Source organism: Lacerta agilis, chromosome 1 (genome assembly GCF_009819535.1).
Source record: "Lacerta agilis isolate rLacAgi1 chromosome 1, rLacAgi1.pri, whole genome shotgun sequence".
In the NCBI taxonomy this organism is placed as follows: Eukaryota; Metazoa; Chordata; class Lepidosauria; order Squamata; family Lacertidae; genus Lacerta; species Lacerta agilis.
In genome coordinates, this window is record NC_046312.1 from 51,146,324 (window position 1) to 51,172,097 (window position 25,774).

Consider the following 25,774-nt stretch of genomic DNA (forward strand, 5'->3'; position numbering starts at 1 on the left):
AGAGGGACAGGTGGGGTGCATTGTAATTTGACCCAGAACACCTGATTAAAAATTCACTTAGTAACGAGGGGAGAGTCTGAAGCGGAGGTTCGTCGCAAGGGGCATGTGAGGCTGTGGTCTGTTCCCGAAAGCTTAACCCTGCTTAAGAAGCAGGGAGCATTAAGTAAGCCTCTGAATACCAGTTGTGGGAAATCAAAAGTGGAGAGAGGGCTGTTGCACTCAGATCCTGGTTGTTGGCTTCCCATGGGCCTCTGGTTGGCCACTGTGAGAACAGGTTGCCAGACTAGATGTGCCATTGGCTTGATCTAGCAACCTTCTCTTATGTTCCTACTACAAATGTATTGACTGGAATTCAGTGTCGTTAGTAACAAATACTCACCAACTGAGTTACACACAAACACTGATTATTTACCCGTAGTAGATTATCAGAGATGGTGCACATTTAAATCTGCCTCTAAATTCTGTATTAAAACAACTTGTTAATGAAATATTCAACTTAGGTCACAGCGAATTGTACTTGGATTTCATTTTAGATCATGGAGGATGTAAAAAAAAAAGAGAGAGAGAGAGAGAGAGAAGTTCTTTAGGGGTAAAAATTGAAAACCAGTGAAGATGAACCAGAAGCAGTACAAAGATAAAATCTCTCCGTCTGCACAAGACAGCATGAGCTTGGTAATTATAAACAAAAATTTAAAAATGTGTAACGCAAAGGGTGGAGGCAGAATAAAAGCCACCCATTTGTAGTTGGCCCCAGTTTAATAGAATGATGAGAAGATGGCCACAGGAAGGAGGTTTACAAACGGCTTCCTGCTATATGGAAAATATATCATTAGGTAAGTCAAAGATGAGCAGCAAGAACTTCCAGCGGCAATCAATGTGGAAAGGCACCAAAACCATCTACTGCTTCCCCACCAACTTGCGGAAAACATCATAGACCTCTGGTTTCTCCTGGGCAAACTGTTCCACCGTATTCTTCTGCAGCCAGTCAGACGAGCGCATTTGTTGCTGCAGGAGGCCAATGAGATCGCCAAGGTTAGAGCCACCAGCTGAGGCTGGCTCCTGATGGTGGGACACAAATATCACTTCGTCTGCACTGTCCGCTTTGCCTTCCGAGTCAGACTCCCAAGACTGGTCTTTACCTTCATTCAGGATTCCACGCTCATGTTCTTCTAGAACCTCACGGACCCTCTGCATGCCTGGAGGAAAGGAAGAAGACGACAGGGGGGGGGGGAGAGAGAGAGAGAGAGAGAAACTCACCAGTTGGAACAAAAGCTGGATTTGGATGGAGAGCTATGGTCCTGAAGCAACCAAGCAGTGACTTCAAGAGAACCAACTAACAGGTCTGACCTATCAGGCCACAGTATCTTACTGGTGGGTTTGGCATGCTGGGTCACCAGCTGGGAGAGAAGATAGGAGGAGGAGGAGGAGGAGGATAACACTGACCTAGCTGCAGCCGATGTATCTTGTCCGAAAAGATGATGCGGAACCAGCCAGGCTCACTGCACTCAAAAGCTTTACCACAAGAGAGCAGGACTTTGTTGTCCAGGAAGCGCCTCCAGAGCAGCATTTCCTCTTCAAATGTTCCTCTTCGCAAGTACTGGGGAGTAAAGGAGTCAAGAAGCAAGTCAGCTCCGACTCACAAGAGGGAGTTACAGCCACATCTCCCCAACTTCAAGAAGAACATGGGAGACCTGAGGTTCCCCGCAGCAGGGGCAGGAGGACCTCAGGCTTTTGGGGGGCAATTCAATGCCACAGCCTTCTGATCATTCTGTTAGAACAAGCATTTTGGCTTTTCAGATGAAACTATTTCCCCTCTCCCCCGTCACAAGCCATTCTGGGGGAAATCTCGACACCCTTTCCCCCAGTTTCAGAAGGAGAAGCAGTGGAAAGCTCTGTTGTGAAAAGTCATCACACAAGGCGTCTGCTGACGGGATTCATTAGCTGAGTCACACCCTCAGGATCTACTCTGTTTAATAGAACCTTGAGATCCAATGACAGAAGTCCGGTGCAACATCACTCAAGGGTCAGACATACTTTTTTTCATTTCTGCAGCTTAAGGGGTATGTGTATATGTGGGAGAGACACTTCTGGGAGTCAGAAACATCATGTGGCTCTACTGCAAATTACCCATGGATCTACTAGTAGATCCAGACTTGCCTTCTGCCCACCCTGCCCTGTCATAGAATTAGAATCATGCAAAAAGACCCTGCCCACTAAAAATAAGGAAAGGGTTTTTTTAAAAAAAGGTCTGGAGAGAAAAGGGAGGCATTTTCCTATTTCTGGGAATGGGAGAGAGCCCTGCTCCCAGAAGACTTCAGAGAACTGGAAACTCCATCTTCCACCAGTGGAATGAGAAAGTCAACCACAATCTTTGAAAGGTTATTTCCCTTGGCTGTGGTGATGAAAGGGAAGCACCCATCAGACGGGGGGGATATTTAATTATATAAGGATTTATAAACTGCTTCCCAACAAATGTCTTCAAAGTGGTGTACAAAAGTACCAACCGCCCCCCCCCATGTATAGTCAAAGTGAATATGCAGAACAGTCCAAAAGCAGTTCTTAAAAGAATTAAATTACAAGATTCCATATGAATGCAATACAAAATGGCCGAGTCTCTCCTCAGGGAAACCCTCTTAGAAAGAAAAACAATCAACAGTCACCTAAAGGCAAAAATGCTATGGTTGTAAAAAAAGAAAGAAAGCAAACCTAGGAAAAGGAGGCATACAGGACCCAAGAAAACTACTTCGCTGCCTCATAAAAGATCTCAAGATGTGTTTCTGAATTGAAATAACTATTGCTACTTCTCCACTTTACAGAAAATTCTGAGTAAGCTCTTTCAAAGGATAATTTTGGAGATGAATTATTCGAAGTGGGGCGGTGGCGGGGGAGCCAGATCATTCTAAAATCCATAACACTGGATGTCTACTTGATTCACACCCACCACTGCTGAACTAGAGGGACTTGGTTTGATCCTGCAGGGCCTCCTTCAATGAGCACTGACCTTTCGGAAATCAATCCATACAAAGAAGCCTGCATTGCGGTTCAGGAAGGGAACCCCAAGGGTCTTGAGCTCATCTGTCACAAAAGTGTGGGCAGCTTTCAGCCTTTCATGATTGGCCCGTAAAAACACCTGGTTAATCCAGTCTAGCCAAGAGGAGAAGACACATAAGGCAGTTCAGACACATACTGTACATATAAAATCACTTGATTTCTCAACTCTTTGATGACTGGTGGTTCAACGTGTGAACTGACTCCATTGAAAAGCATTGCATCTGAAGCCATTCAAGAAAATAGGCAAGTTCTGCCTGTGGCAGCTGATCTGCAGCAACTCATTCAAACACTGATCATCACACGGTGCTGCAGGTGAACTATGTGCACGCACAAACAATCCCACAGAGAAGAAAGTGGACAAGATCTACACAACACTGCCCATATTTTGTACTGAAATGTTGGTCTCACGCCACTGCCTTCTTTTCTTTATTCTCACTGTCTGCACGATCAACTATTGCAGCAGCAAAACATGATGCAAAATCCTCATGGCCTTGTCAGTTTAGGCAATGCATTGCAATTTCCTGTTGGTCACATTTCAGGTGTGCACATGAAAACAGTCTTAAGATACACACCTAAAAATATAAGGAGGTCCATCTAAGCCAACTCTAACATAGGCAGAATGTCTGAAAGGGTCGCCCAAGTGAGGAGACTTGTATGCAGGTGGGGATCCCATGCAATCTGAACCCCTGGACTGAGCAGAGCTCCAGATCTCATGGGAGCTGTACACGCAAAGGGGGCTGTTTCACACACGTCCAACCAAATGTGCAGAGCTTGGGGATGTGGCGTCACTTCCTACTCCACACATTGTTGTGTCTATGGTGGGGAGGCTATGAAAAGGGCTGTTGTTGGCAGTGCAATATTTTAATGCTTTAATTGAAAGTGCTGCTGAATTGGCAACCATCTCCACGCTACAGCCTGAGAATCCTGGACAGGCAAAACCCGCAGTTTTGGCAAAGCTCCCTTCTCTAAGGGAGAACAGAGTAGTGAGGGGTTGTGCGACATTCTTGGCCTCACCTCTGTCTCTGAGTAGCTGGGCCATTTTGTACTGGACAGGCCCACAGACCCCGTGGAAGTAGCACAAGGAAGCCACAGCATTGGCAACATCTTGATTCAACGTGTACAGTGTCCCAAAGCGAATCCCAGCAGCAGCAAAATCCTGCAGGGGCCAGAAATTAATAATCTTTTGATCCAACCAATGAATAAACAAATCTCTCTCACACATGGCCCAGACTTTTGAAATAATACCACCTGAGCATCAGGGGGGAAAGCATCTTTATGCTCAAAGATGGAAGGAAGAAACAGTTCCGACAAAGGAAGACTGGCAATTAAAATTAATGGGAGTACACAGAAATAGCGCAACTTACCGGAAGAATGACAAATCAAGAAGAGACTTTTAAAATCAGAATGGGGAAAATTTATTGATTATTTGAAGACACATTATAAACAAATCAAAACATTAGCAGGATTGATATAAACACATGCAGTAAGAGATAATCAAGGGGAAGATAATGGAAAATTAGTAAACAGACTTGAATTGGATATACAGTAATAAAAATATATAAAATAAGTAACTACAGAAATGAGGGGAGGGAAGTAGAGGCGAAGGTAAATTAGATTTGGAAAGATTTTGTTTTTCTTGTTAAAAATATTTGTAAAAGGTGAAAATGAAAATAACATTAACCAAAGAAAAGAAAAAAGCACTCACCTTAGTAATTCCCCACATCACATGGGTCCTCTGCGGATCAGGAAATCTGTGCATAAAGAGAATGCATATGTAGATGTTAGCAACAAATCAACGAGGCTTCTAGGGTATTCTGAAACACCAGAAGAAATTATACAGTCACCAGTGTGGCTCCCAAGGACACCCACTAAGACGTTATCGAGGAAACTGCAAGTGTCTCCAGTTCCCACCCAGTCCGAGTTCCTCTTCATCCTCCCCTGCGTCACCTATGTTATCTAAAAGGCTGGACTTTGGTCTTTCCTATTTCAGCAGCGAGAGACCAAAACCTGTCGTCCTCCCCCACCTCTTGCCTTCTGTTCTGCTCAATTCACTGTGTCACAGTTGCGACCCCCTGCAGCGCCCCTTAGGCTCAGTGCCCAGAGCAGTGAAGCCAGTTGCACTGCCCTAAATCCACCTGTTATCTGCTTAGGGGCTCTCTACTGTTCTGATTTGCCAGAAGACCTGGAAAAGAGGAGGGAAAGAACAGCTTTTCTACCAATGACACCAATAAAATTTCCCCTTGAAATGAAAGTAGCAGCTTGGAAAGGGGATTTTCATCCATGGGACTGTGTCATGGAGGAAAAGAATTAAAAAAAATCTTCCCCACCACCACATATTCTCAAGGCTGCCCTGTGGTAGTCCATCTCCATAACAAAAACGTGTCAGGCCTAGTTTGCTCTCAGAGAATCGAAAGACCTGCCTGAGGTCTCTCTGCTCTGCCTTCAAGCTGCGTATTTCCACACCACATATAGGAAAACCTCCAACCATCATAGATATGCAAAATAATTTCAGGGACAATTGTACGCATATTGTTCCTCTCCTCCATGGTCCTGATCCAGGGTGGGGAGCCTGTGGCTGTTGCTGGATTCAAACATCCATTATCCCCAATCAGCACGGCCAATGATGATGCGAGTTGCAGCCCACCGATATCTGAAGGGTCACAGGTTCCTCGCCCCTGAACCAGAGAGTCATTCTCACAGTGCTGCTACTGTTAAAACTGTGCCAGAAAGCAACCCTTTGAAGCCCTGGGATATCGTGGTGCAGAAGCATGGGGAGCACTTTCCCCCAGTTACAAGCCCCTAAAAAGGGGAATGTATCACACTGCTGCCAGTAGAAGCTGCCAACTTTTAACCCGTCAGGACTCTTAATAGCAGTTTGTGCTGTGAAAGTGTTTGCTCAGTGCTGCTTTTCTGTTTCACAGAACTTTATAGTGTTGGCGACCGCCATTTAGAGGTGATGGAAGCACTAAAGATGCCTTTACCTGTCCATTTCAAGCACACTGTGGAATGTGGCAGAATCATCAAAAACTGACAGCATGTAGATCTCATCTACTATCACGTGCAGCTCATGCCTAGAACGGGAGAAATGAAAAACAGGGAATTTTTTGGCAATGGGTAGAGAGACTGCTTGCTGCCAGGAAGCAGGCACAGTTCAACCGGCTGCCACTAGAGAGGATGATTTAGTAGGGCAATGCTGCCAAACCCAGACAGCAGGAATAGAGTGAAAACATCACACCTAGTAGCCACATTTGCTCTCCCATTACTAAAGATGGCAGCAAAACCTTCATGGACATTAGGTTTCCCACCGAAAAGGCTACCTTTCACTGACACACAGAGCAGCTGGCGGATAACAACAGGGGGCACTTCCAGATTGTTGCTATTTTCGGGTGGGTTCAATCTTATTGTCATTCAATCACACATGGGCAAATTCAGGCCATGCAATTAAAAGTTGATTTGGCTCTCTTGGGCAATATCCTCTCTAAAATTGGACGTTTTGTGATAAGGAAAACGATGGGAAACGGAATGAAAACTGGGCAGTAACAATTGCCGACACAACATTGTATAGGCATCCCAGCAAACGAATCAGAGGGAATGCTCAAGAAATGACCAATGATATCTGACCTTGCAAACTTTGTGGGAACAAATCAGGATGAATGTGCAATAAAATAGGTCACCTGGAAGCAACCAGGATGCTACACAGGTGTAACTCTCCCCCGGCATTCCTAGTTCTTTCTAAAGAGGAAGCAATATCAGTGGAATGGAACCAGAAATTTATCCCCAGTCATGGCATTTGCTCCTCCAGCCCCACCACTCTCCAGTAGATGAAGACCTCCTGCGCCATTGAATGGCACCCCATCAATTCTTCTTTGCTGCCCCTTATAGCTAAAGCTCCTTCTTGGAATATATCTAGTGTCACACCCAACTGTTGCCTTCAAGTACCACCTCACCCCACAAAAAGCCCCTCACCTTTTCTGTGGAGTCTTCAGCTGAACCTCATCCTCTACAACAGGTGTGGGGAACCTTTGGCCCTCCAGATGTTGCTGAACTACAACTCCCATCATCCCTGGCCACTGACCATGCTTGCTGGGGCTGATGGGAGTTGACAGGCCACAGGTTTCCCAATCCTGCTCTGCAGAAACTAAGTACATGTAGCCTAGGCAGATGTAAAAATGCATATTTTCACTCATCCCAGCCTACAATACTTGGTCTGTTGGACTACCCGTCTCCAAACAAAGCTTAGATCATACCTTTTTGCAAATTCCAAGAAGTCATGTAACTCAGAGAGAGAATAGATGTCCCCCAAGGGATTGTGGGGGTTCAGGAGAATTAAAGCCTTTACTTTGACACCCTATAAAACAAAAGCATCAAACTGTAAAACACAAAGAGCAAGGGACCTTATATAAAATACTGCCTGCCGAGAAACCTGCTTGTCCTGAGGCACTTTGGTTTGTAACATTGGTGACCCCTCATTATCAGGCTGCCTTTACCTGCCTGTTGCCAGCGCATCATGGGATGTAGCAAAGTAAAGGAGCTTGGATGAATTCTCTTTTATAGCTTTACAATATTTCTTTAATTAAAAAAAATGTCTTAGTGCAATCAAATTCCACGTAGATGTTAAGTGGATAGTTGCCAAGAAAATCCAACACAGCCACATTTGGCTTTAAAACAGGAAACGTCCCAAAACCGAAGGGATTGGTAAAAAGAAAGTTGAATGGGGAAGTGGAAAGTTTCAAATCTCACCAAAATACTTAAGAGATTGTTCAAAACCTCAACCATACTAGGAAGTACATCACAGATAAAGGAAAGACTCCACAAGGGGCAAGAAGATGCCAATGTGGCTAATGAGCAGAATCAAGGAAGCTATTAGAGGTAGGAAGTTATCCTTCAGAAAATAGAAGTCTTTTCCAAATGAGACCAAAACGGAGCATAAACTTTGTCAAAAGAAACAGAAGCAAGCAATAAGGGTCCATTCAAACTATCCCGTATGCCAAACATAGGCAAACTCCAGCCCTCCAGATGTTTGGGACTACAATTCCCATCATCCCTAGCTAACAGGATCAGTGGGCAGGGATGATGGGAATTGTAGTCCCAAACATGTGGAGGGCTGGAGTTTGCCAATGCCTGTCATATGCTGTAATAAAATAGCTGTCTATCAAATCTCCAAAGTTGTAATGCAGCAGTAAAAACACTGTAATACATCCAGCCTCTACCACACTTGGCCTCAACAATGCTTATACTTAGACCACCCTGGACCACTGAAATGAATCAAAACTAGGGGCTAGATTCAGCTAACCTGGCCCGTTAGCAGAAGCCAGTGCAAAGACTCCCACAAGCAATGGGGCTTCCCACTGCGCCTCCCCTAAATCCTCTCTGGGAGCTTGGGAAAAAACCCAGAACAGTGTGCGGGGGAGACTGTTCCATCAGGCAAGCAGAAATGCTTGCACTGGCAGAACGACTGTATTAGCGCAACACTAAATTACCTCAAAATCTAAAGGTTTGTTGTATTACATTCCACAACATCCCTGTAATCTGTGGCCCCACCCACCAATGAAGCCTTGGAAGATGCAAAACAAAATAAAAAAATCCTTCCAGTAGCACCTTAGAGACCAACTAAGTTTGTTCTTGGTATGAGCTTTCGTGTGCATGCACACTTCTTCAGATGCACTGAAACAGAAGTCACCAGACCCTTATATATAGTGAGAGAGTGAGGAGGGGTATTACTCAGAAGGGTGGTGGGAATGGGTGACTGGCTGATGGGTGTGGAAAACCTGTTGATGACTGTTAACGACTGCAATTAGTCCTAAAGGAAAAACCAAGGGGTGAGATGGCTAAAGATAGCTTTGTCATGTATAATGTGATAAGAATCCAATGTCTTTGTTCAGACCAGGTCTCTGTGGTTTTGAGTTTCGTAATGAGTTGCAATTCAGCAACTTCTCTGTCCAGTATAGAATGTCCTGAGAGACTGAAGTGCTCTCCTACTGGTTTCTTGGAAGGTTCAGCCACTGTAAGATGAAGCAAGCTCACCTCTGACTGGGCGTCCTGCAAGGCCTTCTTTAGCTTTTCCACAGTGAGCTGGAACGGACGGTTGCAGGTGCCGGTGACCTGAAACGCATTAAAGAGTAGGCTGAGCACAAAAGCCTTTTGAAACCGAGCAAAAGCAATTTGTGCTGCACATCTCAAGAAGTCTTAACAAGGACTCCACTCCCTTCAATTGGATGTTATTACAGAGATAAGAATGGTTAACACACTTCCCAGTGACATCAAGAATTGAGCAGCCATTCACAGAAGCTGGAGTTCAACTTCTCCTAAGGAAGGGATATTCGTAGATCTCTACAAAGGAATGCCAGAATGCTGATTCAGATACAAGCAAAGGCAGCCCTCGTAGCCCAAATTACTTAAGCCTTAAATTCAGCAAACATATTCTAGGAAAGGTGTTCCAAAACTTCTTACCACAGGGATATACACACGTGATTTCTGTTCAGAAACTTTGTCTTCTCAGAGAAACCAAATATATCTTGTGTGCAATACTTCCCTCACTGTCAGCCAGTTTGGCAACCCATGCCCAACTTTCCCTGTGACTTGGAGCCTGAACCCATTGTTTAGCAACTATTGCTCAAGTGAACTGTGAGGAAGATATTTAAAGTTGCCTGCTGCCAGAACATGCCATAGGACAATAGCAAGGGTAGCCAACATGGTGCCCTCAGATGTTATGGACATGCTGGCATGGGGACAGATGGAAATTGCAGTCCACATCTGGAGGATGCCATGTTGGCTACCCCTAGGTTATAGAATGTGATGGCTGTCCACTCTCCTTCTTACCTGACTGTCCAAATGGGCATAGACCAGCTTCACATTCCCATAGAGAAACACACTTTGGGTGATGCCTCCGTAGAAAGGGGTAGCAATCAGGAAGGCTTCTGAAATCAAAAGAAGAAAGCCGGTTATCCCACTGCTGCAATTTGTGCCCCTGAAATTTACAGCTGGGACAATGCAGCTGAGGTCAGGGTCTTTGCGAAAAGTTCCTTTCTACAAGTCCAAAGAGACCACTTTGGAGTTAACATTTACTTGCCCTGATTATTGTAGCTAATTAGTGCAAGTACAATGGGCAAGGGAATAAAGAAGAATACCCAGCACAAATACAACCATAAACATTAGCATTTTTGTTGCTATTCTTTGCAATATTCCTACTCCATTACCAACCAACAAATCCATATATTAAGGGTTGTATTCAACTATGTTTGGCTAAAAATAGGCCTACAAAAATTCATGGACCTAACCAAGTCATTAATTTCAATACCACTCAATATTTCTCTAGTTATCTCACTCACCTCCTGGATCACAGAGAACGGTAGCCAAAGCAGAAAACAGAGAGCCACAACCATTCAGTATGATCACCTGCAGAAGACATGTTGGGATAGATGTTTACTCCCACTTAGGGTAGAATAATCATCAATATGAGTGTCAATACATTACTAAAAGAACAAACAAGCCAGGAGTAAATTGACCTACATTTTCTGCTTTAAGAGGTGCAGGTGCCTTGCAATAATAGGTCAAAAACCGAGCCACTTCCTCTCGCAAGCTGAAGGAGATATAAAAGCAACCACGAAATTAGCTTCTCCCAAGGAAAGGCTTCGCTCTCCACCAGAACACAAAGGAGGTTTATGCAGTAGGCATGGAAACAGGATAAAGTTTTACTGGGCCAGCGCAAAACATATCCGTTGTTCACACACATAAGATGCCATAAAATCCCGCACTTTATTATTGTTAATTTCCACTTTAGGTCTGATTACAATGAGAACTGAAGGTATAAAATGCTTAAAAGCAGTGATGGGGCACCTAAGACTCTCCAGATGCCGGGCTACAGCTCCCATCATCCTGTACCATTGACCATGCTGGCTGGGGCTGATGGGAGTTGGAGTCCAACAGCATCTGGAGGGTTATTGGTTCCCCACCCCTGCTTAAAAGAACCATATCCTGGTGGGATGGGGATGGCCCTTCAGATGTTGTTGTGCTACAGTTCCCACCTCTCCTGACTGTTGGTCATGCTGGCTCTGAATGCCTGGAGCTGTAGTCAGCAACAAATGGAGGGGCACAGGTTCCCTGGTATACTGAGCTGAGCTACTTTGCGGAAAAGGAGAATATACATGCAGTTAATTCCCTGAAAGATCAGCCCTTCCTGTCACAAGCATGTTATGTTCCTGGCTGGACCAGTTCAAACTACATGTCTTGGGTATTTCCACAGTCCTCTTTAGCTCGCTCCTTCCTTCCTTCCTTTTATTCTAAGGCAGTGTACATAGCTTCCCCTACACCCAAGTTATGCTCACAACAGCCTTCAGAGAATGAATGTGTTATTGGAATATATGGTTATTAAAATTATCAACTATATTAAAGGGACACCTTCAGGTGCAAAGACTTCACATGCCACACAGTTAGCAAGCAGTCCATTGCACTCTTGAGGTGCTATTTTGAAGTAATTCAGCACGCCCTTCTACCACTATACGCCTTATATATTTTATTTTCTGATTTCTTATACACACATGCACACAACCATGCTCGCTTCATCACCCTTGGTACTCACAACAATCATACATTTTATTTTTTTATTTTTGTATAGCATGTAGCCATTTCAGGCACTTTTAAAAATACTCCTCTTCCTTCTCCTCCTCCAGAACTGTCATGACCTCTCAGCCCCTTCCACTACCTCAGGGAATATAAAGATGAGGGGGAAATACTGGCTGCCCATGGAGGGGGTAAGCATGGGGCTCAGCACTTCCCACAGGGCCCTCAGTCTTAGGGTGTTCCTCCAATAAAAGCCCCTCCTGCAGAAGGGCACTTTGATTCAGCTCAGCCAGTTCCTCAAGGAGGAAGGGCTTTTTTCACCAGAATTCAGTTCCAGCACCTCTCAAGTGGACACCATTGCCATTCTAAGACAACAAGGAAGGTGTTCATAGCGAGTTCCTGCACCTCTTTTTCTAGAAAAATAGTATAGGCATAACCAACCAACATCAAACCTCAGGATTCTAGATGGCCCCAGCTCTCTGCTAAAAACATGTTTCACAGCTCAGCAAAGCAGCTGACCAGGATCCTGACCTGCTTAGAGAGATCTGACTTTGCCTGCCTGGAAAAGGCTCTCTTTATTGCTTGTACTGCACCTGCAATCTCCTGCAGAGCAGGATAATAATTTCCTTGTAGATGCAGAAAACAGAGTGAAGATACTTACAAAGGGGAAAAGATACAGGGCAGTTACTACTCACAACATATGGCCCTTCCAGTCAGGATATTGTAGCAGTGGAGGTTCTATGACGTTCATGTCACTTTGCGTCAGCTGTTAGTAAGGAGAAGGAGAGGGCACAATAATTATGCAAGCCAAACTGGTCTGGAAAAGGTAAGAATCAAACCTGTAGAACCGAATGGTCCCATCCTGCTGGAGGGCATTCCTCTTACAAGTTACAATAGAAATAGAATAGAAATAGAAATACTTTCTTGTCACTGTTTCACATGTTTACAGTGACATTAAACGAGCCCCCCTCCCCCCCCCACAATCTCAGTCCTTGTCACACTCTGTGTGCTGTCGTACTACCACCAACCCCAAACGTCAGCTGCAATGTTGCTGTCTTCCATTCAGCAGCCTCACGGCCCACGGGTAGAAACTGTTCTTTACCCTGTCTATGCGGCTTATCATGTTTCTATATCTCCTGCCCAAGGGCAGGAGATTTAAAAGGTGCTGGCCAGGGTGTGAGTCATCCCTGAGAATGTTTCTCGCTCTTCTGAGGCAACGGTCTCTCGCGATAACATCTAGCGGACTCAGGGGACAGCCCAATATTTCCTGTGCTGTCTTCACCACCCTCTGTAGGGACTCTCTGTCCATGGCTGTCAAGCCAGCATACCACACCATAATGCAGTATGAGAGAACACTTTCTATTGTGGACCGATAGAAGGAAATCATTAGTTGCTGTTCAACTTTGTTCTTTCGCAAGATACAAAACCCAAAACGTGCAATATTGGTCCATCCCATTTTCTTTCATGGGAACAGGCACACTGCTAGTGCTCCTCCAACATTATTATCAGAAGAGGACCTTCATTCTGGAAAGAGACATTGTCTCTGGAAGTACCCAGAATTTGAAAGTCAAAGAAACACCCTAAGTTAAGAGAACAGCAATAATTTCAATTTCTATTATTGTTAAAAGCTTGGTCAGGGAGGTGTAAGGTTGCTAGTTTGGAAATCATTTCCATCCCTTCTAAAGGGTACGGCTTCTCTGCAGAGTCCTGTCTCAATCCTTTGCTGGGTCCTGTGCCCACTTTCTCCCCCAATTATTTTGAGGATAGATAAATTCATGCATACTAGGGAAGCAAGGGCTTGGAGCAGGAATAGGGCAGGAAGTTCTCTCCAATATTCGAAAGTGTCTGGTGGTTGACTGCAAGAAACCCAAGAGAGGTGCCATGTTCCCACCAGCACTACTCTGGAAAAGGCACAAATTTGTAAGCTTCTCAAACGGAAAAGAAAGGGGTCAACAAGTATTCATATCAAGATGCTTCAGCACATCAAATTAAGCCTCTGAGGGCTAACTGATTTGGGAAGGGAAAGAGCAACACCACTAGCACAGCTCAGGAATCAAGCACATTTACGATTCTCTTACCCGCTTGGACATCAGATCAAAGCATAGCTTGTTCTCACTGGTGCCAAAATTAATGATGCCCTGGAGACAGAGACAGAAGTATTGTTAAGAAAAACAATCACTGTGTGTATATGTATTTCACATTAGCTGACGTGCCATTACGCCATCTCAAAAATCATACCCTGTTTAAAAATGTGTTCCTTTAAGTACTGGTTCCTTTAAGTACTGGGGCCAATCAGCACTTTAGGAAATAGATTTTTAAAGATCAGGAATATAAGCAAATAGTATGTACACTTGTGAATGTAACTGAATCCAAGATTCCTCTTTTTGTATAATTACGGGAGGCTTCAGCTGTAAATTTGCATGCATTTACACGGCACATATTCATATTCCTCAACGAAATCATTTCATGCCATTCATTTATGTTCGTATATAGATACTTCATTTATACCAGGGGTCCCCAAACTAAGGCCCGGGGGTCGGATACAGCCCCATTGCCTTCTAAATCCGGCCCGCGGACAGTCCGGGAATCAGCATATTTTTACATGAGTAGAATGTGTCCTTTTATTTAAAATGCATCTCTGGATTATTTATGGGGCATAGGAATTCATTCATACTTTTTTTCAAAATATAGTCCAGCCCCCCACAAAGTCTGCGGGACAGTGGACCGGCCCCCTGCTGAAATTTATACAGTGTGAAAGAAACTGCAGGCCAGTAATTATAGATACTATTTTTCTTGTAGACAGTAGCTTGGGCAGTCACCACATTTACCCAAGTAATTTATTTATTTGCTACATTTGTATACTGCCTTTTCTTAAATAAACTGTGGTGTACACAGACCTCATTTCCCCCCTCACAACATCCCTGGGAAGCAGATTAGGCTGATAAATAGTTACTGGTCCAAAATTACCCAGTATGGATTTGAACCCAAGTCTTTCAAGTCCAGTTCAACATCCATCATGCTAACCTCTTTGAAAGCAAAAGACATGGGTGTAGCCAGGATTTTTGTGGGGGGGGGAGGACTTTTGTTAGAGTGGGGGGGCAGAGCCGATGTGATTGATAAGTTAGTTATTTCTATTGCTTTACTTGACTACACCCATGGATGTGGAGGGACATGGAGACAAACATCTACATAGTGTTAGACTGTGGTTTTTAGTGTTCACAATAGCATGACCCCTGAGTTGTAAAAAAACAAACAAACCTGGGCTAACATTCATTTCAGGCAAGATATCAAAAGATACTATGCTATGTAAATTGTGTAAACTTAGTAGTAGTGCATGTAACTGCCAGTTTCTCCAGGTGGATGGATGGATGTTCAGCTGTTTTTAAATAACAGAGGATTCTGTCCACTCCCTATATTAAATTCTCCACCAAGGAGTGGTGGGGATGGGGGATGCCTCAATTAAGACTTTCCATCCCCTTTTCCTCCTCAAAGCCACCTTTTCCCATTTAGCCTTTGGTTCAATCCTGGGCAGCCCAATACTGAGAGAAGCTTATCCTGTTGAACTCTATACAGCTTATTCCCAAATTGGTACACAGAGGATTACAGTCTTAGTTTTTACCCACAACCAAAATGAAGCCCAGGCTTCATAAATGCTCAGATTTATCCTTTGTACACCCTTCTCCACCCTTGATCACGCGTCAGAATGTAAGCTCCTGCAGCAGAGAGCTCTTCCTTGATTATGCTGAACCTTGATCTGTGTGGAAAATCCATAACCATATGAAATAATAACAATTATTATTTTTGAAGGCACACAGCAGGATCATAGTTTACTCACATTGGGGTTTTTGTCCTCTTCATACTTGTCGGCATGATAGGCCCTGTACCCTTCTTCTGTGGAGCCCCTGAAGATGTTGGCAATATTGCCTCGGACCGAGAGGTATGGGCTGCTTTGGAAATCACTATGGTTGCAGAAATCAAACACATAGGCTGTCCTGTCCAAGACGGGCCGCACCAGCTGTGTGGTCCTCACTTCCTGCTGTGCCCCTTCGCCTGCCCCAGTGCTATCGGAAAATGCTTGGCTAAGGTCCATGCCCTGGGGCAGCCCGCTTGCAAAGGAGCTGTTATTGCTTTGTTTTAGGATGCTGAGCATCTGGGCAAAGACGTTGAACATGCGGAATTCGTGGTCCCGTTCCAGTTCAAAGCGTCGCTGCTCCAGCTGTATCCGCCGCTCCTCCGCCTCCAGGTCCCGTTGGAGCCGCCGTTCCTCCATCTGCAAAAAGCGTTCCTCCATGTCTCGCTGCGCCGCCAGGGTCTTCAGCAAGAGAGCGTCCAGGGGATCCTTCAGCCGCTGGGCTTTCCGCTTCTTCCGCAGGCGGTGCAGGGTGGAAAAGCCAGGCCGTGGCCCCAGACTTTGGATCCGGGATGACGAAGCCATGTTGGGTTCACTGAAACCTGGAGGAGGAAACAGATAAAGGGAAATTCCTTCTTTTGAGCCACAAAATCATTTCACTTATTGACTGTGGTCAGACTTGCTTGAACTGTCTGCCATCATTGCCTTTAATTAGTATCAGTCCTGTCCATAGCAGAATCTCAAAGCAAACCAAACAACTAAAGAACAGCATTTGCTGGGTGAGGCCAACAGTCCACCTAGTGCAGTATCCTGTTCTCACAGTGGCTAACCAGTTGCCTGGGGGAAGCCAGCAAGCAGAACCTGAGCACAACAGCGGTCTCCTCCCTGCAACTGGTATTCAGACACTTAGTGTCTCCCACAGTGAAGGTTATCATGGCTAGTAGTCATTATTCTAGACGAATTTGCCTAATCCCTTTTTAAAGCCATCCAAACTGGTGAACATCACTGCCTCTTGTGAGAGCAAATCCCATAGTTTTCTGTGAGAAGTTTACTGTGGGAAGAAGTATTTCCTGTCCTGAATCTTCTAATGCCCAGCTTCACTGAATGCCCCCAAGTTGGAGTATTTTGTAAGAGGGAGGAAAAACTTTTACCTATCCATTTTCTCCATAATTCTGTGCACCGGTATCATGTTCCCTTACTCAAGTTTTTTTTCTAAACTAAAATTATGAATGTTGTAACCTTTTCTCATAAGGGTTCCTGCCCCATTGTTGGCCTCTTCTGAACCTTTTCCAATTCTCAAATATCATTCCTGAGGCAAGGTGTCCAAAACTGTACGCAGTTAGTCACACCATAGATTTTTATAGTGGCATAATGATATTGGCAGTTTTATTTTCAGTTCTATTCCTAATGATTCCTAGCATGAAATTTGCACATCCAGAAATGCGCCCTTTTCTTTAACTTTTTGCAACAAGTCCCTGATATACAGATGCAACTCATTCAGCATCATGCTTCAAACAAGTTACATAAACTGACATAGAATCATATTGTAGAGTTGGAAGAATTGTAGAGTTGGAAGGGATCCCAAGAGCCATGGTTCCAAATAATGGATGGTGTGGAAGCCCACATTCTGAAGTCTGATACCAACGATGCCAAACTAAACATCTACACTGATTCATCTGCTCATGGTATAGATTTCCCCTCATGCAAGGTGACTTGAACAGAGGTATTATTGCAGACTCAGCATTTAGAGTTATTTATTTGCTTTGTGGCATTTAAAACTCCAGGCAGAGGTGGATTTAGGGAAGTTTTTAATGTTTGATATTTTATCACTTTTTTATTCTGTTGGGCAGGGCCATCTTAAGTAAATCCGACGCCCTGGCGCTAAGATCCCTCCGGCACTCCTCGCGCTCCGCTGGGCAGGGCCAAGCGCGGCGGGCAGCCGGAGGGTGCGGAGGGGCAGGTGGGGATGCTGCCAGCTGTGCTCCACCTCCGCCTCCACCTGCTCGGCCGAAGCAGCAGCACAGCACTGCCATCCAGGGAGCCCTGGCTGCAGCACCGATGGGAGGCTCGCCGACGGCCTCCCCGTGTCCACAGCCCGAGAAGAGGTGGGCGAGAGCGGGGCTGGAGGGCGCAGGCGCCCTCCTCAAGCCGTGGCGCCTTGCACCAGTAGCCTCAATGGCTAAGATGTCCCTGCTGTTGGGAGCCGCCCAGAGTGGCTGGGGAAACCCAGCCAGATGGGCAGGGTATAAATAATAAATTGTTGTTGTTGTTGTTGTTGTTGTTATTACCAGTTGCGGAGTCACAGCCCCCCCCCCCAGGAAGCACTGCTATAATGATGAACAATGGAAGGTGAGAGGTGGGGATTTTGGTGCTGCACAAGGTGCCACAGAAATGCTAAAGCCCAAAATCCGCCAGTGCTCCAGGATCCAAAGCAGCCTGTCTCGCCCAGAAATCACCCAAACCTCTATTTTAAACCTTTTTTTGTAGTTTGAGTCATGGATTTAGTTTACTCTTTTGCATTGTTCCCCATTTGACACATGGGACAATGCCAAGAAAGTCAGCATTCTGTAAACTAAGGTTACTATTTGTAACTGCAAGGGGCATTTAGCTGCAGAACTCATTGCCTCAGAGTGTTTCAAAGGCCCAAAAGTATACCATTTATTTATTTATTTAATTGCCTTTCTTCCTGAAACATGCCCAAGGCAATGTTCTGTGGCTTCAGATAAAGATAGGATAAAGGTTTCTCAAATCAGCACATCGGGACCCTTGGAGGGATTGGGGGAGGGGCACGGACACAAAACACCTGCGATGGGGGGGGGGAGGCTGAAATTATGCTGTATTACAAAACCAGAGGAAAGGTAAGCCTGGCCTCAATGCAGGAAAGAGGGGCTTGGCATCAAAGGACTGGGAATTCTTGGAGTGATCAGGGAAAGTCACTCGATTAAAAATGAGAGTTTTGTAACTAAAATAGAGGGTTGTCGTTCTCTAGGAAAAGACAGATTATTTGGGGGGGGGGGAGTGCATGCCTCATTTTTTATAGAGCAAAGGAGAAGTTGTAACTGGCCACTCTGGAAGCCAGATCCCTCAGAAATTGGATCCTTTGCTTTCCGATCTTCTGCTGACATAACTAGCACACACCACAAAAACAGTGTTAGCTCCTGGCAGGACAACAAATGGTCGGTTACTTAATGTATTGTTGTTGTGTTTTTACTGTGAGGGAAGGAGGTGCTTGTGGGATTGTCTGCCTCGGAGGTTCACCTGCCTTGGGTACTGTGTACCTTGACTTGAGAGAAGGGGGGCAGCATGTGATTGCCCCCCCCCCGTGCCAACGTGTCTCGGGTGGGGCCTGCTCTGTTGTGACCAAGAGGCCCCTTAATGTGTTGACGTTAAGTGAGCCGAGCCCGCCGCCGCCGCCGTCCTACCTGAGGGCGAGACACTGGTTTCGATGGGCATCTCCAGCCTGGAGAGGGGCGAGTCGTCCAAAAAGGCCCTCTCCTCCTCGGGGGAGCCCCCCGGCTGGTAAGTGAGAGAAGGCGGAGGCTCCGGCGTCAAGCACTGCTCCACCTCGGAATCCACCTCCTCGCATTTGATCTCCATCAGCTCCGGGGGCTGAGGAGGCGGGAAGGGCAGAGCCGACGAGGGTGCCAAGTGGGGACGGTAGCTTTCCACTTGTTGCGCCATCAGCAAGGCGCCACTGCTGCTGCTGTTGGCGGCGGCGGCGCTGTAGGCGAGGGACGGCCGGCTGGCCAGGACCCGATCCATCACGTCGTAAAACTTCCAAGTCCTGCCCCCTCGAGGGGCCTTGTTGTTCTCCTTGATGCGGCGGTACTCCAGCTTCATCTTCTTGATCTTCTCCCGGCACTGGTCGCCCGTGCGGTGGATGCCCTTCTCCCGCAGCACCTCGGCGATCCGGTTGAAGACGTGCTGGTTCCGAAGGCAGCTCTCCAGCTCCGCCTGCACCGACTCGTCGGCCCACAAGTGCAGCAGCTCCACCACCTCGGGGTCCGACCAGTTGCTGCCCCGCTCGTACTTCTTCCCTCGGAAATCCATGCTCGCCCCCCGGCCTCTGAACCTGCCGCAGCCCCCTCGGCGCGGGGAAGCCCAGCAGCTTCCCAACAGCAGCAGCAGCAGCAGGAAGCGCAAGGGACGGGCATTAGGGAGAAGCGACCGGCAAGGCGCAAGGAGTGCTTGAAACCCTCATCTGGGGCTGGCACGGATTTGACCCGCTTCAGTTTATTGGTGCTAAAGCTTTACTGTCGGGGATCGTCTTTAGGAAGCGGGACGAGGGGCGAATGCATTTATCCTGCCCCCTCTTTTTTTCTCCTGCTGCAGAAGCCGCAACGCTGAGTAAACCGGTTTGGCACGGCTTGGCACGATTGCTGCCCCCCCCCTTCTGATTTTTTTTTTTTTTTTAAACAAAGCGAGCTCCCGGGTGATGGAGGCGGAGGAGGCCAAATGAGCATGTTCACATCCGGTGTGATGGCACATGCGTGCTTCCTTTATTCCGGGATAACTTTGGTCCGTGTCAATCACCCGTCCCGGCCGAGCTAGGCTGGGCTGGGCTAAACAAAGCGGAGCCGCACGAAGGCACCAGGGGGCGGTGCTTAAGGAAAGCTCCGCCCCTCACAGGCGGCTAAGGGCCGACCTCTTTCGAAGACGCAACCGGTCGCCGGAATAGACGGAACCAGCAGCCCTGCGGAGGTTGACGAACTTCCCAGAACGGGCAAATAAGCAACAGGATGGGGCGAAGGGACGCGCAGTGCTCGAAGGACATCGAGTCTCTGCCAGATCAAGCGGCCTCTAGAGGCTTTGCCTTGTCTTTGTTTTCAGTTGATGAGAAAACGCGATTTTAACGCTTGCAGGTTGTTCAGAAGCGCATTCTGTGCCCACGCTGGTAAGATTCAAGCTCTGCACAGTTCAGTGTTGGATCCGAAAACGCCGCAATATATAGCAGCGGTTGAAACTTCTAGGAATGGCGATAGGAAGCCAGATCTGCCTGGCTTTTATTTTCTCTTTTTAAAAACCTGCCTGTTTCAGGGATAATTATACACTAGAAGTGGGCAAAAATTATGACTTTTATAATCACAGTACAACAGGTTGCGATTCTACGCATCTGTGCATACAGCTTGGTTTAACAGAAAGTAAAGCCTATGACAGGTGCAGTCGTTACCAAGCTAATTTTTACTTACACAGACCTTGATGTTCAATTTAAAAAGAAGAAGACGACTGCATTATATTCCTATGCTGGTTTAGGAGGTTTGACATACACTTCCCTTGACTTTAGTAGTACTTTTTATTATTCTGATTCGATTATTTCATTTATGTATTGGCCTCCTTCCCAAAGGAGCACTCCCCAAAGAGATCTGTTTCGCCCATCACTACAACCCAAGTGAATCCAGTTTGCCAAAATTCTCCTTCAAAGGGAAACAGCCCCACATTTTTTCTGGTTATGGTTCTGTTCAACTGCACAACAGCAAAAAAATGCAGTGGGGAAGAAATGTTGAGTTCTGCTTGTGAAAGCCAGAAGAAGAAGAAATGATAAACACTGGCTCACTTTTGTTTGCAAATAAGTTTATTGTGCATGTTATCCTTCAAAAAGTGAAATATGCAAAAAGTATAGATTACACTCTACAGATTAGTACAATTCAACATTTGAAAGCATTTGCTAATATTTATAAACTCATATAATACTTTAATTATACAATATATACCATATGTATAAATGCAAAAAAGCAAAAACTCCACCCACCTTCAAATAAATTATTAATAAATATCAAATATGAACAATATAACACTCGCTTCAAAAGTGAGCCAGCTTTCCAAATGTTCTTTCTTTTTCTCTTATAAGTACTGTACAAATAGTTTTTCCTCTTCTTGAGATTTGTAATTCTTTTTTATATATTGAGTTACCAGATCTCAGCTTTTTATAGTTTTTCTTTCTTTAATTACTGGCCTATTCCATTATTGTACCGTAACTGGATATCAGCCAAGGACTATTTTCAAACTATAGGCTGCAATCCTATACCCACTTAGGAGTAAGCCCCATTAAACCAATAGGAATGTGCTGTGAGTTGTGCATAGTAATTATAATTTATTATTTTTATCTTCTGAAAACTGCAACACAATGTTTTAGTGCATCCCATCCTGTAAGAGGGGTGCTGTTTAGGACTCCTGAGAGCTTTGAGCAGGAAGCTAGTGCTGTTCAGGTCTTGAGGAGGGGAGCTTCAGGAGTTGGGGAAGGGGGGAAAGGCATATTTTTCTCTGCCTCCCCTTCCCCAATTTTCATCTAGGCTGCCAGATTCTACCCCTTTCCCCTCTTTCTCTGTAGGCTCAGTCCAAAGGTTGCAATCCTGACCAGTTGTGCAGAAAGGCCTTTAAATATTCAGATTAAGAAACACTCCTGATTTCTTGAGAAAGGGGAGCAAAAAGAAAAATTATCTCCCCACACTCCAAGAATTGCAAACTTTCCTATCTTTCAGAATTCTCCTTAACTTTTTCATGTGCGCTCTATCTTTCAGAATTCTCCTTAACCTTTACATGCGCTCTGTGTGTGTGTGTGTTTGTGTGTGTGTGTGTGAGTGATTTATAATTAGACAGTCTCTCTGAAATGTCTTGAATATTGCACATCTAAGGGGATGGTCTCCCATGCTGAAGACTTAGCAATCTTTCCACCTGGACCGATGAAAAGTTCCATGTCACTATAAAGCTTGCAAAAGTGCAGGGCAAAACGGATCATTTTGTGCTCTTCTTTGAAAGATGTGCCTGCTGTGAAAGAGACTTACCTACAGATGGCAGCAGGCCTCCACATTTCCTGGGTAATAATCCAAAAAGCATGCTGAACTTGCAACCTAATTTGGACTTTCAGTAGGAGGACTTCACTGGCTGGAACATACCAGGCTGTTGAGTGGGGAGCATGAAAAACATGTTCAAGCCAAGAGATCTTGGCAGGGTGGGGACTTTGGTCCAGAGTTAAGAAGTATCTGGATGTCAGCATTGGTTTCTTTTGAGTTTTTGTTCTTTTCTGTTCTCCAAAGCGGATGAATTTTCCCATACTGATTTCAGTTGAAACAAACTAATTTCGCAATTTCCACAAAGGAACAGGGCGCTGGGTTGGAGCATGTAAATATCTGCTTATCTTGTTTTAAAACGCACCCAAAAAACGACATGCAGACTAACGTTTTGAAGAATTCCCAGAAGTTTCTTTGCACATTGCAATGTATGTCAACAAGAAAACAAGCAGTGTGTTGTTGGAAATTGCTAGCATATGGCCATAGAAAAATAGAGCATCAGAGCACAGGCCCGTCTAGTTCAGCATCCTGTTCTCACAGTGGCCAACCAGATGCTTGTAAGAAGTTCTCAAGTAGGACCTGAGCACTCTCCTCACTGGTGTTCAGCAGCAGATCTTTAGGGGAGCAGATCTCAATGTAGATCTTTAGTCCCTCCTTGTTCCTGATGTAGGTCTTCACTCACCACTTCTTCCCTGGCCGGGGGGGGGGGGCAACATTTTGTGGTTTGCCTCAGGCGCCAAAATGTATTGGGCAGGCCCTGTGGCCATCACTACACCCTGTGAGAGTGAATTTCATAGCTTAACTATGCAGTGTGCGAAGAAGAATTCTCCTTTGTAGGTCCTGAGTCTTCCAACGTCCAGCTTCATTGGTTCACTCCAGATTCTAGTAGAATAAGAATGGGAGAAAACCTTCATCCTATTTATTGTGCATTCGTAATTATCTGTACACTTGGTGGTACCGAGATGGTTATCTGTGCTCCTGAAGTAAATACGATTTGCGCCCTCAAAGGTACAGTATCTGCTTCTTTGTGATGTAACCATTCACATATACTTCAGGTTGATGCCAGATACCAGCATTCATGTGGGCTTTTGTTTTTTTGTTGAGTGGGCGTTTTGTTTTGTTCCGTTTGGTGGAAATGAGCAATGGTGTGTAGCAAAGCAATCCTAGCCTAAATATACGAAGTGTACAAATTGCAGGCTTTTCCAACTTGGCTTGAGGGAGAGGTGGCCGAGGCCCTGACTGATCAGCTACAAAAGTTGAGGCTGCTGAACAGACTCCTAGGCTCGGCTGTTGTTTGGGGAGTTTTGTTGGGAGGGTTGTTGCTGTTGGATCTTGTGGTATATGTGGAAATTTTTCAGTTGGGTTATATATTTTTTAATGTTTCATTTATTGTTTACGACTACTATTGTTATGTTGTGGTTATGTATTTTTAAAAATGTAGGTCGCCATGAACATGGTTTGAAGTGTGGAGCCGACTAAAGAAACCTGTTCGTCAGAAGCAACCCAGCAATAAAACCCAATTAATAGAGGCAATAATTCAATCTTGGTTTCACATTATTACAGCTGCAGAACTTAAAAAACTTGGTTCAGTCCATGGGAAGGCGTTGTAAGGCCGTAATTAAAGCTAAAGGTTACAAAACTTAAATATTGTATATCTCATTTTTTCTCTATGTGTTTCACGTTTATGACTGCTGTTGTCATAAATAATCCTTCATAAAAGTTATTGCATTACAATCTTCATTAAATTATCTTTCCATTGATATATAATTTTATGGTATTACTCAAAAAAGTGGTGTTATGAGCCATCAAACCTCGGAAATACACTTTTTCCAAAAGGTTTCCACAATTTTGGCCAGCAGTATATGTATGCATGTACAGATGAAATTATGGGTGCACAAGTAACTAAAAAAAGATCAAGAGAAATCAAGGTGTTGGGAGCATGGATGATGGAATGGGCAGTTAAAGTCTGAATGCAACAATGGGGAAACATTGGGGAAGCATTGCAGAACAACTGATAAAGTGAGCTTATGTGTAGGCAATCCAGTATACATCCACAAAAATCACACTATTAATGTATCAACAACATGTTGCTCTACCACTTACCATAAAACAGCAGTCTGAAGTGGCCCTTTCTACATACCATGGGTAATTTTACAGTCCACTTCTTCCAAATTAAAAAGCCCCAAACACCAGAGCTACAAGTGTCCTAAAATCTAGCTCAAGTGGAGGCTGCTTCAGTCTTTCAGGTTCTGCTTTTTAAATTTTTAGTAGAAATGCATGATCTGCTCACATTTTTTAAAATGCACAAAGGATATTACTAGTTCTAAATGAATTGTCAGTATCTGTACTTGCATTTTATTTCCCTCAAGAGATTAATGAATCTATTAGTTTCACTTTATCTCCATTTTCCATTTTTTCACTCTTAAGTTTGGTTCACTCTCCTTTCCTAATATAACTGCAAACATTTTTAAAGTATCTACACACATGACAGTTTGTACACATTTTTGTGTGCATTTATTTTCTCTTAATATACATATTTTTGTATGTAATTTTGCCTAGAAAATTATGTTTTTACAAGCAATTTCCCCTTAATTTAATGCTTTCTTGTACATCCTTTTCACTAATACACTCATCCTATGGGACCCTTTTTACTAATATTGGTTGGCATCCTCTGTCTTGGGAGACAATGGAAGAGTGTGCCTTATATAATTCTTATGTAATTCTATACACATCCTTTGCATAAGGAGTGTACTGCAAAATTCAAAGAAGTGCGGTTTTCAAGAGAGCTTTGTTTCAGTTCATTTTGGGGGGACGGGACACCGTGAATTATTAGGTAATTTCACATTTAAAATGCAAACCGAAATAATTTATTTCCCATCCCTATTCAGACCTCACTGTTTATAATCCCACCACCACCAGGGGCAAGTGATGCAAATCTTTTGATAAAAATGAATATTCCTTTTCATCTAGAATGAAGTACTAATAATCACAGACTAGCAGTTATTGAAGGCCGTACGTGAAGGCAGTGGGAATGACATGTTGTGCCTTAAGTCCCAAGCTTGATAGGTATGCTTTTTAAAGACATCCCATTAAATCCCTTTGATGGCTGTGATGGAATGGCATGCATCACGATTTGTATGTATACACCACTCCTACCTATGTTAATTTGGGCCCTGCTAGGTCTGCAGAGCCCTAGTTGAAGGACCTAATTCGCATTGATGCAATGACCAGGAATTGGCATCGTATGACTTAGCATTGTTTGGATCTCCAGATTAACAACCTAGACATTTCTTTGCCATGCATTTAGAATTACGGTACATGTCCACCAAACAATCCCGAAAGGTCCTTTTCCGCAGCTAATTTCATAGACTTCTGGAATCACAGAATTGTAGTGTTGGAAGGGACCCTGAGAATCAACTAGTTCAACTCCCTGCAATGCAGGAATATGCAGCTGTCCCATATGGGGATCGAACCTGCAACCTGGCGTTATCAGCACCATGCTCTAACCAACTGAACTATCCAGGCT

General features: G+C 44.7%; 1 protein-coding gene across 1 annotated transcript; it reads right to left on the reverse strand.

Moving 5' to 3' along the window:
* Positions 1-713: 713 nt before the first annotated feature.
* ACCS (1-aminocyclopropane-1-carboxylate synthase homolog (inactive)) lies at positions 714-19,817 on the reverse strand. The gene is made up of 15 exons (XM_033149495.1): positions 18,883-19,817; positions 15,446-16,062; positions 13,689-13,748; positions 12,306-12,376; positions 10,561-10,630; positions 10,380-10,446; positions 9,871-9,968; positions 9,076-9,153; positions 7,299-7,399; positions 6,033-6,122; positions 4,757-4,802; positions 4,066-4,207; positions 3,002-3,144; positions 1,444-1,597; positions 714-1,196 (listed from the first exon to the last, which is right to left on the reverse strand). The coding sequence occupies exons 1-15, from the start codon at positions 19,508-19,510 to the stop codon at positions 898-900; spliced, it is 2,664 nt and encodes an 887-aa protein (XP_033005386.1). The 5' UTR covers positions 19,511-19,817; the 3' UTR covers positions 714-897.
* Between the last annotated feature and the right edge of the window lie 5,957 nt (positions 19,818-25,774).

Bases quoted from the DNA above. Each gene is read 5' to 3' on its own strand.
- ACCS (XM_033149495.1), bottom strand. From the start codon at position 19,510: ATGGATTTCCGAGGGAAGAAGTACGAGCGGGGCAGCAACTGGTCGGAC. The intron at 16,063-18,882 runs GTAGGACGGCGG...TTCCTCCTCCAG, and splicing joins AACCAGTGTCTCGCCCTCAG to GTTTCAGTGAACCCAACATG. The intron at 1,598-3,001 runs GTCAGTGCTCAT...TTTACTCCCCAG, and splicing joins TATGGATTGATTTCCGAAAG to TACTTGCGAAGAGGAACATT.